Source organism: Podarcis raffonei, chromosome 6 (genome assembly GCF_027172205.1).
Source record: "Podarcis raffonei isolate rPodRaf1 chromosome 6, rPodRaf1.pri, whole genome shotgun sequence".
NCBI classification, from domain to species: domain Eukaryota; kingdom Metazoa; phylum Chordata; class Lepidosauria; order Squamata; family Lacertidae; genus Podarcis; species Podarcis raffonei.
In genome coordinates, this window is record NC_070607.1 from 25,974,563 (window position 1) to 25,988,065 (window position 13,503).

The window sequence follows — 13,503 nt, forward strand, 5'->3', positions numbered from 1 at the left end:
ATCCTACATTCAAAAATGCAATTTAACTTCTTTACCAAAAGAAAGCAGCTTGAACACATTGTAATTTATTCCCAGTATACTGCTAAATGATAACTAATACCATTACTAATCCATTATCCACAAAATATTTATTTTCAGTTAATTTCATTAAGCATTTCAATGCATCTTAATATTATGCTCGCTTGATAGAGACAAGTTGCTCACACTTACAAATTCTAATCCACTTCGCAAGGAGCCATTCATCTTGAAGACACCATTCTGCCTGGCCCAATCCAGTCTGATTATGCATAGTTTTACAAATGAATCGTAGTGCCAAAAGTAGAGTGAGGAGATGCCTTTGCCTCCTAGCCAGTGTAATTCAAGCTGGCACTAGCCATTTGGCAGAAACCATGGGATTCCCAGTTCTATGCTTGTGTGTCTGAAGCTTAGACTGGGAGGAGTCACCAGCAAATATGAGGTAGTGAGTGAGAGGCATGGAATTCACTTTGGAGGCAAAGATGGCATTGATATTCCTCTTTGCTTAATGCCTTGAGTCTACCGAAGAAGAAGAAGAAGAAGAGGAGGAGGAGGAGGAGGAGGAGGAGGAGGAGGAGGAGTTTGGATTTGATATCCCGCTTTATCACTACCCTAAGGAGTCTCAAAGCAGCTAACATTCTCCTTTCCCTTCCTCCCCCACAACAAACACTCTGTAAGGTGAGTGAGGCTGAGAGACTTCAGGGAAGTGTGACTAGCCCAAGGTCACCCAGCAGCTGCATGTGGAGGAGCGGGGAAGCGAACCCGGTTCACCAGATTACGAGTCTACCGCTCTTAACCACTACACCACACTGGCTTCTCAAGGTACCTAAACATTAACAATCTTCTCATGGCAGTCCTGTTGAAACTAAACCACTTCAGACAATGTGTATCTGAATACTCCTCTTTAAAAACCCCACTCTCTGAATGAATGCAACACAGCAAGGAGAAATGGAAGAATCCACTTCCCCTAGAATGCTAATAATTAGGAATATATATGTGTGGAAGCATTCAAACACACCATTCCCCATCCACAGGTTGAAGTAGACCATGGAATTGCTCTAAAATTGTAGACGGGCATGCAAGTGGCAGCAAAGACTGAAAGAAAGAGCAGAACAAAATTTTGAAAGTTAAACATATCCACACACCAAGGTTGAGAAGAGTAAGGGGAAGCTAAGACTTTTCCAAAATATTACAAGTCATAAACATTCACTCTTAAGTAAATTATTGGTCTAATTGTAGGTGTAATTACCCATCAAATGTGAAAGGTTTGGGCTATGCACTCTGCTTCACTGAACATTTATCTTATTTTTGTGCTCCATGAATCTGGATGGGAAGTTTGATCATATGGAGGCAGAATTAATTAATTTTCTCTTTGACTGACTTGATAGCTGACCTCACGATTACCGATCTGGGACAGAGAAATAACTTTCAACCAAAATATTGGTGAGTGAGTCTTCTCTAACTAATTAGGCTGTAACCACCTTCAGCAGAGCCCCTGCTATCTGATTCTGAACATCTGAATTGAATGCACAGAACTAGCCAGGTATTTTTTGGAGATCCCCCTGGTCTAGGAATGCAAGCATGTTTTGCCACATAAACCAACCTGCCTTGGAAGCCTGTAAGAAAATTTATAATAGAATCTACAACATCTGGAAGCAAGGATTTCATTGTTATAAGGGTTAACATTTCCATACACAGCCAGGATTGCATACAAAGCCCAAAAGATAACATTGTAGTTCAGATTTTTGCACCATTTGAAAACATTGATTCCACAATGTAATAGGGGGAAATCTGCTAGCCAGTTGACTGGGACTGTCTGATCTGTGAAGGTGTATAAGGAAAAGCTGGTGAAGTGATGGCCTCTCCAAGGAAGTTGGCTGGACTAAGTGGCAATTCACTTTCTTCATCTCACCTTAACAACAAAAATGTGATAGAACCGAAGTTGTGTAAATGTAATTTAACATGTCTCTCCTCAATGCCAAATATTACTGATCCCATTTTGGGCAAGTCTTAAATACATCCTTCACTAATTCTAGTTCTCTATTGCCAAAGTCTAAATCCTATGACACCCCACCCCCAAAAAATGTAGGCAATGGGAACATTAGGAAGTGGGCATGTGTTTTGCTTCTTGATTAGGATACCTGAATGTAAATGTTCCAATAGTCAGAGTTACATCTCATTCAAAGCAAATAAGGAGAAATTGCAACTCAAGTTCGGTGTAATACAAAAACAAATGCACTACTCCAGTGAGTAAAAGTACAGGAATGGGACCTTCACTTGGGATACATATTCATTTGGTAGACAAACTTTGTATACAAAGAAGATATAGTGCATTCTGTTCAGTTGTTGTTGGAGAATCTGCAAACTTTTTAAGATCAGCCTCCCACATACACACACTGCCTAAACAACAAAGAATTGTTTTAAACACTCCAGGGCCAAATGAGGATTATCCTGCCTATGCATTTGATTTTCTTTTTTAAAGTACATAATATTTCAGCAGGGTTGGAATCGATAAAATCAATATGTACTACTTTCCTTTGGGCTACATCCTAGAAGCTCAACCTGCCTAATATCCAAACTGCCGGGAGATTAAAGGTCCTGTCCTGGAAAAGGTTATGAATGTTTATTCAAACCCAAAATGGGCTCAGATGGCCATGCATCAGCCAGCAGAAAGTTAATGATCTACAGATTCCAATCACAGGATGAGTTAGAACTGAAGTTACTTCTGCTTTTAAGTTTAATCAGCAAGTTATTTTTTTTGCCAACCAGTGTAGCTTTTTAGAAGGGAGTTTTTATTTTAAGACTAACACTCTGAGCCCCATAAAGTGACACATCAGCATACTGCTGCTGCGCCGCCAGACAAGTGCAAACTGGCTTTATGTTGGCATTCCATACCAATCTGTCATGTCTGGCCATCAGCCTGAATCATCTTTATGATGCCAGCAGCATGCACCATCGCAAGTTCATATATGTATACAATTACACAGAGGTGTCACAGAAATGGTGGAAGACCCAGTCTGCAGGCTTCTCAGTCTCAAGAGCCAGCTTGTAGGTGACATCCTGTGCGAGAGATAGAATGCGAGGGTGTTTCCAGGTAACTGGAAGCAACACTCTGGAAGTCCTATTTTTTGCTGTGGCATCATTTAGTTGATCCAGTAGTTCTGGTCAAGAAACCATCCCTGCCCGCTTTGGATTCTGCCCCAAACTTGTTTCATTTGCCCAGCTGCTTGCTATGCCCAACTTGCATGATTTAAGATAAATACGATAAAGAAAACGAGTAACTTTTCACCATAGCCTAGAACTATGAGTAGGGTTGCATGTACACAGTACAATGAAAGCACATTATTTCCCCCAAAGGATCACAGAAGCTGTAGTTTGTCACGGGTGCTGCGAATTGTAGCTATGTGAGGGGTAAAATATAGTTCCCAGGATTCTTTGGGGGAAATAAGGCACTTTAAATGTACGGTGTGTATGCGCCCATAATGTGATTCTATTCCGCACTGCAGTTCATATGCAGCACCCTCTGCCAAGACCATAGTATGGTTTGGCTTGTAGTTTATGGATCTAGGAAGCAGGCAGTTGTGTAAGCAGGAGTGCCATTTTGACTATGTCATTCATTTGATCAAAGGCATCTAGAAACTGCTTGGTATTTTTAAAATGTCATAGTCAAGTCCACCATGGGCCCTACTGTCCAGGAATGCCAGAATCAGCCACATCTAAGCTATTAGTGATACCCAGAATGCAAATTAGCTAAGCATGCCTTGTAAATGCATGGCTCTTAATGAGTGTGAAGGACTTGCTGACCAGGCCCCCTTTTGGTCTGTGAGTGCTACATTCAAGCTCAGCTTTTATATCATTTATTCATTCTTTCCAGTCTCATAGAGTTCCAACAGCCTTTGACAGTCAAAGGCAACGAGGATTGGGGGTAAGGAGTGAAGAGAAAGGTAGATATCTAATGGCTCCCTTTCTCCCTTACCAGTATAAAGAACATGGATGTGCAATGTAAACAGATTGGCTTATTTATTTTTTGCTGTTCCCCGCATATAGGCAAGGAACTTCCGACAATTTAAGCATGGCCAAGCAGAAAAAGTAATGTGTCTTTGGCACAACTGAAATGTGTTCATTTTAGATGCATTTGAGTTGGCAGAAGAGGGCACAACTAACACGGCCAGAGCAAGGAGCTTATTATGCACCCACTAAACCTTTCCCACAGGAGGTGGTTATTGCAATCAAACCTCATCAACTTGGCAATGAGGGTACCAAGCTCCCCTTGCAAGGTTAGAAATCCATGGCTTCTCATTGGTCCAAAAACTCACCCTCCCCACTCTCTGAACCGGTAAAAAAGGTCACCAGAGAAGAGAGCCAGTTTTAACTCCATTCTAATATATAACAGACCCGGAGGCAAGTTAAGCACGTTAAGTCAGGGCAATGCTGGGCATTTTACATTCTGTTATTTAATGTCTATTGCTGTAGAACTTGAACTCATTTTCTTCCCTTTTATGTATCCTCACCCCTTGGATCTCATTAAAGCTTGTTAAACTTCCTTTAGTTTAACTGGCTTCTCTGTACTTAAGCTCATTCTCCCCAGAAGCAGGGTGGCTGGCATGCCAAAGCCAGTAGGTGAGAGCAGTGGCGTAGCATGGGTTGTCAGCACCTGGGGCAAGGCAAGTAATTTGCGCCCCCTAACCCTAACCCTAACCCCCAGATGTTGTGCCCGGTGTGGCCGGCCCCCCCTGCACCTCCCACGCTATGCCACTGGGTGAGAGGCAGACACCTCTGTCAGATAACAGGTAAAGGTGGAACAGGATGGTGGTAGCAGCAGGACTCTTCAGGGCACTGCATCTAAGAGGGAGGATTCTAAGAGCTGGCACTGGAGAGGGCCACTAACACACACACAGCTTGAAAAGCAGAGCAGACAAATTAATGTAGCATCCATCTCTTATTGACTACCAGTCATGATGGCTATAAGGAATCTAGATTTTCAGAGACAATAATAACAGCAGCAACAATTCAATTTATAGGTCATTTGACAGTCTCCAAACAACTTGCAAAATTAAAAAAAAAAAGAATGGCATGAAATCAGGAAAAAGAATGATGCATTACAATAAAAGCAATGCATTAACCTGCAAACCAAACCAAACAAAATGGCAGCAAAAAACATGCCACCAGAAGGCAGCAAAATTATCCTAAACTATCAAATGCCTTGGAGAAGAGGCAGGTTTTTACTTGGGGTTAAAAGGATGTTAATGATGGTACCAGGCGGACCTCAAAGGAAGGATCATTCCACAACTGAAACGACCCTCTCTCTTGTTGCAACCCCCTGAAACTTCTCAGAGCAGGAACCCAGGGAAAGGCCCCAAATGAAGACAGAAGGGTCTAGATAGGCACTCCAAAATATATTGGGGACCTGAACTTTAAAGGTCACAAACAAAACTTTGAATTCTAGTTCCAGTTGCTGGGGAGCGACTGCAGAAAATACCTGATGCCTTCAAGCCTTGTTTGCATGTTTCCCAGAGGCATCTGTTTGCTGGCTTTGGGAAGCAGGATAGATACTGGACTAGTAGATAGACCTATACTCTGATCTAGGAAGACTCTTTCACAGTTCTTATTCATACACATAGAACACTTTGAGATTGTGAATGCTCTCCCCTTGTTAACTGAATATAAGGCAACAATGCTAATACCATGGGACGCAGGTGGCACTGTGGGTTAAACCACAGAGCCTAGGACTTGCCGATCAGAAGGTCGGCGGTTCGAATCCCCGCGACGGGGTGAGCTCCCATTGCTCGGTCCCTGCTCCTGCCAACCTAGCAGTTCGAAAGCACGTCAAAGTGCAAGTAGATAAATAGGTACCACTGCGACGGGAACGTAAACGGCATTTCTGTGCGCTGCTCTGGTTTGCCAGAAGCGGCTTAGTCATGGTGGCCACATGACACAGAAGCTGTATGCCGGCTCCCTAGGCCAATAAAGCGAGATGAGCACCGCAACCCCAGAGTCGGTCACGACTGGACCTAATGGTCAGGGGTCCCTTTACCTTTACGCTAATACCATGTGCCACAAAAAATGTTGTTATTATTTCTGAAGGCAGCCCTATTCAGAGAAGTTAATTACGGTTAATGTTGTGTCCTTAATATTTTGTTGGAAGCTGCCAAGAGTGGCTGGGGCAACCCAGCCAGATGGGCAACATATAAATAATAAAATTGTTGTTGTTTTTATTTAAATTTGTATACAGCCCTTCATCCAAATATCACTGGGAAGTTCACAACATGAAAATACAGATGGAAAAGACAAACTACATCAAAAAACAGGAACAAAACAAACCAATAATCCCACTCCCTTAAACACAATGAAAAGGCCATAGAACATCAGCCAAAGGCCTGGTTACAGAGAAACATTTTCACTTGGGGCCTAAAGATGTGCAATGAAGGTGTCAAGTGAGCCATTCTGGGGAGAGCATTCCACCAATGGAGAGCCACTGCAGAAAAGGCCCGTTTTCATGCTGCCATTCTCTGGACCTCTCATGGAGCCAAAGATCTCACCTATAAAGATATCTGCCCATTGTATCTCTCTGCCAGAGGTAACAATGCTGGGCTTGCCTTCTAATCAAGTGGCATGTCCAGATCAGGGATTCATGAAGACATAAAGAGGCAAATGACTCTCAGGACAGAAAAGTAATCCTTTTCAGGCTGGAACATAGAACGTGCCTCCAATTTTAAATTCAGTAACACTGATACAGAAGTACAGTCATACCTTTGATCTCAAATGCCTTGGTTCCCAAACAAATAAGCTCCCGAACGATTGAAACCTGGAAGTGAGTATTCTTGTTTTCAAACCATTTTTGCAAGCTGAACGTCTGGCACGGCTTCCGCAGCTTCCGATTGGCTGCAGGACGCTCCTGCAGCCAATCAGAAGCTGCACCTTGGTTTTCTAACAGTTCCGGGACTCGAAGAGACTCTCAAAATGCATTCTGTTCAAGAACCAAGGTACTACTGTATATATATTTGGGGACACCAGGCATGTGGAGTAGAACTGTTGTGGACAGTTGTGACTAAAACAAAGCAATCCTCCTGTTAGACTGGGAATATCCCCTCACTCATCCAGTTTAGGATATTCCACCAATCTTTGACAGAGTTTCTTTTCTTTCTTCAAAGTAAGCGGCGCACGTCTATGTCAAGAAAAGCATTAATAATAAAGAAAATAGTAACACAATAACATGCTACTGAGAGAAACAGAAACAACCTCATGAGGCAAGAACGACAGTTGGCCTCTCTAACAGAACTTAATTGAACATGCAAAGGGAGGGGCCGATTCCGGAGCACAACACAAAAGCCCCACCCACCAGATGCCAGACACTCTACTAATCCAATTAGTCCCCGGTGTTTTTCTTACAAGAACAGACATTGCTGCTTCCCTTAGTGCTGATATAAATCCCACAACCATTTAAATAAGTGAAGTAAGAAAGGGAAACGAAACACACAAATATGCCTACTCAGAGATATTTGTTAACGATTACATTATAAGAATACTGAACAAATCACAAGAGAGAAAACTGCTGCGGAGGAAAGGAAAATAAAAATGGTCCCGATCAATGGGACAAAAGCAGAAGCTGCATCCAATTTATTTTTTTATTTTTTTTACTTTCAGTTGATCTTCATTTTCTTCTCTTTCCAGGTCCATAAGACGGCAATCTTTAAATTCTTTGGCGTCAAGTTGTATGACAGCTCAGAACACATTCTGCTCAAAATGTCATAAGCACCATAGATCAGCGATGAAGCATAGAGCCTGCCTCTGGGGAACAAAAAGGTAATTCCCTTGTTTTTCCAATATTCAGCAATTACAGGCTATAAACCTTATGAATACAAATGAGGGCTGACTGTGTGCATGAGAGAGAGAGAAAAATTAGCTACATGATGGTGGGGTTTGCATAACAGTTTTATTAGCATAAATTGAGGGCTATTGGATTATAAATAGGACGTCTTAAACAAATGCATTAAAAAAAAAACTTTCATACAAGATCCTGCAGAGGGAAATGAACACTTTTTTGAAATGTATTTAAATGTTCATTTATTCATTTAAATTGACATTTCTGAAGCAGCTAACCTTTCTAAAGCAGGGCTGTCAATGCAGCCAGAATGCCTTACATCGTACATCTTCTATCAGGTAGCAGCATCCTGACCTAAGACGGATAGCATCATCAACATTTGGGTGGTTGTTAAAGTTTTCTTAAGAGGTGAAAAATGTAGGGGAAAAGCAAGAAGAGGAAAATAAACAGAACGTTAAATACATAGATTAAACAAATGAAATGTGGGTTCCATGTTGCAGGATGGGGCATAAATGTAGAATGGGGGAATCTGTCAATTTCAGTTTCTATTAAATTTCTGCATCAGGTGTGTGTGTGTGTGTGTGTGTGTGTGTATCTGGAGCAATGTGCACTAAAACGCTGGTGGATTTTTGTGCCGCTTTATATAAATCCATCAGTATGTCATTTTCACACACACACCAATTTACATATATTTCTATATATCCACTTTGTTGTTGTTGTTGGGGCACTGGAACACAAAATTCAAAGAGTGAATTTCAAAGGACAACTGGGTTTTTGGTTTGCGCACTGTTTCAGAAAGCATGAGTTAAGTGGGTACATAATAAAATGCAAACCAGACAAAATTTGACCCCCACCCCTTTTTTTCTGGTCTGAAGAAGGTGAAGATATAACACCGTTAGCTTTCACTGCCATTCTAAAAACAGCAGCAGCGCCACTGAAATTAGCACCACTACTATAGTAAGCAACTGTGATAACAGATGGAACAGACATAAAATTTACACCACTTATACATCAGCGTTCTCCAACTGTGAGACAAGTCTTCAAAATGAGGTGTAGGCAATTACTAGGGAAAGCATGGAGTTTTTCCATAGCCCCTCTGAGCCCAATTATTGCAAACTGACCAGAAGCAACCCTTATTCTATGTTCTCCTCACCACTTTGAAACCTAGAACTTCAACCAAAGATGGCAGTCTCACCTAACTCCTTCAGGTGAGCAATGACATCCTACTGCTATATTTGAGCAAACCCAAAATGATTGGGTTACTAAACTGCATTCTGGATTATTTTGCCCTTCCATTGTTTCCTTTTGAATGGTCACTTGCTTTCTCCTGCTGCTGTTCAGGCTTACCTCTTATTCTCCTTGCAAACCTATCCAACAGACACCAGAAACTGAAAGCTGAAAATTAATATAGCTAACCATTGCCTCACATTAATAACTGGTTAAAATCAAGTGTTTGACCACATCTCCTGCCCAGAAAGAAATAGCTTATGCACCTTTTCCCAAACAAAATCACAGGATTTCGCTCCAGGGCAGCATTCCATGAACATTGTAAACACCATTCCACATTTTAAGTAGACACTGGAATGCCATACTTTACACACACACACACACACACAAAATTCAAAAACCCTTCATACTTTAGCTGCCTTTTAAGGAAAAATAGACCAAAAATAGAATTTCCAAAAAGAATTCAGTTACATGGTAGAAAGTAATAATTTCACTAATTAGCAACAATTCAGCACTCACCCATCTCTTGGCCTATTCCTTTTGCATTAAAAACCATCCAAGCCTATTTACAAATATGATCTAGAAAACTGACTAGTTTTTCCTTTCAATAATTGGGGGTGGTTTACATTTGAAAGAGCTTGATTCCCCTCCTCGCTTATTTTACAGGTGGATAATCCACTAATCTAGTCAAAGGTTTCTATTTATTACATTACTTATGGTAATACTTAGAATCAAAATAATGTTCTTTCTTAAGTATTCCCAGCATATGATATCCATTATCTGTAGATGAAGTCTAATTGTGTGTAGTAATCCTATGAGTTTGACTGGCGTTATTTACAGATTAGTGGCTGCATAGAGGACACTGACAAGAAAGGCATGTCTAATGACACTCACCCAATGAGCTTATGGCTGGGTTGTCCTTTGAACCACAGACATCCCTCTTCTCTGCTGATTATCTTTACCACTGCCTCCTCTCCATTAACATCTATGAGCAGCACTTTCTGTTGATCACAGCATTTGACCACTCATGGCCATGTGGTACGTGGGATTTAAGACAATTTAAAAGCATGCATGGTGGTGGAGGAGACTCTTGAGAGTCCCATGGATTTCAAGAAGATCAAACCTATCCATTCTTAAGGAAATCAGCCCTGAGTGCTCAGATCCTGAAGATGGGGCTCCAATACTTTGGCCACCTCGTGAGAAGAGAAGACTCCTTGGAAAAGACCCTGGATGTTGGGAAAGATTGAGGGCCCAAGGAGAAGGGGACAACAGAGGACGAGATGGTTGGACAGTGTTCTCGAAGCTACAAACATGAGTTTGACCAAGCTGCGGGAGGCAGTGGAAGACAGGAATGCCTGGCGTGCTCTGGTCCATGGGGTCACGAAGAGTCGGATACAACTAAATGACTAAACAACAAAAAAGCATGCATGAGGGTGGAGCCAAGCTTAGACACCCCTGCTCTCCAGTGACCACAAGGAAACGGTCTCTATGGGACTTCCAAAATTTGTGCAGGGCTAGCTCACATAACCTCACAGCCGCCCTAACATGCTTTTAATGCTTGAGGGGAATCACCTGACCCCCTAGTGGAACATTATATCAATGCACAGAATTACCCATTCAGAAGAGCTGCTTACCTCATCCCTTTGGTTGCCTGCTTACACTGAACATATCAAAGCTGAAGTGTGGCATCTTGCTACAAAATCACTTCCAGCCCTAGTCTGAGCAGCCAGAATGGGTTGCAACCAGGCACAGAAGGGCAGAAAGTTGACAGCAACGGGCACCGGAGAAAACGCACAGCTTCTCACAGCCAGCACAATCATCTACTCCTTTCCTCTTATTAATCAGACAGTACTATTAATTTTGTAACAGGTAGTCACACTGCAGCTGCAAAAGAACAGCACAATATTTTCAGCAGTCTTGCAGGCTTTTAAATATTTCCTGCCCCCCTCAGGAGCATGGCATAATTTATTTTAAACATATACATCGCTGCTTTCTCAAAAATAATAAAACAATATCAATAATAAAGCAGCTTGCCTTTCCAAGATCTCTGAAGCTGTGTCAAGCAAAACAGCTTTTTTAGAACTGATGAGCTCCACAACGAATTACGCACCACTTTTTTGCCAACATAAAACTGGCATCCAGAGCTATGCTCAAGAGCTACTGCTCAAAAAGGGGGGGGGGGAACCACTTTGTCCTAGCTACCAGTGCAAAACTTGAAGAAACCTGCTCCTCATTTAACCGCACAGCAACCATGCACCCATAACCATACTTTGCAATACAAAGATCCAATAGTTACTTCTTCCAAGTCCTTGCTAGCCAAAAATGAGTGGAGCTCATCAGTTCTAATGCAATAAATGGTCACGCTTACTTTTTCCAGGCAGTCACTGGCCATGTAGTTTGCTATTTCTGACAGCAGCAGCAGTAGCTGCCAAGAGCAAGGAGTGCTCTAGAGCCCTGGGACATTCAAGATTTCATAGTTGTATGACATCATGGGTGCCTGTTAACATCCCATAAGCACCCATCTAATAGGGGCAACAAATATATGACAATTATGACAACCCTTCCAATCAGGGTGGATAAAAATCAATGATTAAAAAATGATAGTTAAAAAATAGGTTTTTAAATTTAAAACAGATTTTTAAAATAAAATGCTTTTGGAGGAAACATATTTCTAAAGATAGTTTTCTATTTAAGTTACATTATAGTCCAAATGCTATTCGTCAGGAAGTAAGGATTTGTCTCAAGTTTTTCATGTGTGCTAAAACTCAAAGTTTTCTTTTAAAAAAACCACATCAGTTAAAAACATGATATAATGTTATTGTTTTAGTTAAATAAATTGTTTAAATTGTTATTAAGGAAATGATTATTTTTCTCCTTTCAATAAAGTACAGCAGAAAAGTTGTCCAAATATAAACGGTTAATTTATTAAACCTCACAATAATTTCCTAATTATCTGTTCATGTATTTCTAATAGTATATCCAAATCAGTAATTTTTGATTTAACTATAAAAACTACTCTGAAAATTTATTATTCCAAAAACGAAACCTTCATCTGGTTGTAAATATTAAGATTATACCAGCAAGAATGAGTCTTTCTGTAAAAAAATGATTTAAATCAAGTCTTACTGGCTAGTGATTTAATTTGTGATTTAAATTGATTCGATTTAAATCAAATCCACCCCGCTTCCAATTTTAAAATTTGGAGTAAACACAAGGAGAAGAAATAGACAAACTTTGGCAAATTTTTTTCCCCAAGAGCTTACGGGAAAAAATAGCAAGGTAGCATTTGCACTAGTTCAATGTAAGCATGTATTTGCAACTAGGTGGCTTAGTTGTGATACTTCAGCATCCATGAGAAGGCAATGCATTTCTGGGTGCTAGACAAGAAGATGCAGAAGAGTTCCTGCCTCTGCATTGCTTCCAAAGCCAGGCGAAAATAATTCACTCACTCACATTGTCAAACTATTCTTGTGAGTTTTGAAAAGGCGGCACTGGAAAGGCTTAAAAACGGCGAGGAGGAGATACAGAATTGTGATGGTGCGTCAGGGTATATACTGAGCATATATCATTATTCACATTGCCTAACACAGACTGGGAAGGAGCCTGAACGTTTTTCTGGACTCCAGCAGGCACGCCTGCAGTTACAGGAAAAAGATAATTATCCTGGACCTGCATAATCCAGACTAGGATCCATTTATCCCTGCTCCCAATGTAGTGAGTCCCCCCGTGAAGCCTTGGCAGCCCTCAGCTCATTGAAACAGCCTTCAACGTACCTCCAACCACCTGGCCAGTACAGTCAAAGCCTGAGGCAGCTCCATGTGATTTTTGCTTTCCTCTGCCTACTTTCTCTTACTAACTGATAGATGCAGTGCCTGAGGCAGCTTCAGTTCTTCTTCTGAAGTCTACCTCCTCCCTGCATCAGAGCCGCAGGTCCTAAGCCTGCCTCCAACAGCCCTTTCCCTTTAATGTTGAGATCCATGATAAGCCAGAGTTAAAATAAAATTCTAGACAATCCTATTATAGTTGCAAGTATCTCAAGGGGGGAAGGGACAAGTGCAAATTACAAGTCTCCTGACCAGCAAGAAAGCCTTTCTTAACCTTTCTATGAAGAGAGGCTCATTGTGTTTTAATTGTTGCAACCCGTTCTCGGACCTCAGGGTGAAGGGTGGAAAAATTACAGTGGTACCTCAGGTTACAGACGCTTCAGGTTACAGATCCCGCTAACCCAGAAATAGTACCTCGGGTTAAGAACTTTACCTCAGGATGAGAACAGAAATCACACGGTGGTGATTAGCTAAAGTGGTACCTCAGGTTAAGAACAGTTTCAGGTTAAGAACGGACCTCCAGAATGAATTAAGTTCTTAACCTGAGGTACCACTGTATTATTATTAATGCTTTTAACCATGGTGGCCGGAACATGGCCCCAGTTCTGTGTGGAA

At 41.3% G+C, this 13,503-nt stretch overlaps 1 protein-coding gene across 3 annotated transcripts in view; it reads right to left on the reverse strand.

Moving 5' to 3' along the window:
- The window catches only part of DPYD (dihydropyrimidine dehydrogenase), a 503,241-nt gene that overhangs the window by 473,757 nt on the left and 15,981 nt on the right, over positions 1 to 13,503 (reverse strand). Inside the window, exon 1 of one of the 3 annotated variants that reach the window (XM_053391714.1) lies at positions 11,433 to 11,507. The exons of the other annotated variants lie outside the window; for them this stretch is intronic. Coding sequence (XP_053247689.1) covers positions 11,433 to 11,456 — 24 coding nt within the window. The 5' untranslated portion in view covers positions 11,457 to 11,507. Of the gene's footprint in view, positions 1 to 11,432; positions 11,508 to 13,503 lie in introns of those variants that run through there. 3 annotated transcript variants of the gene reach the window in all.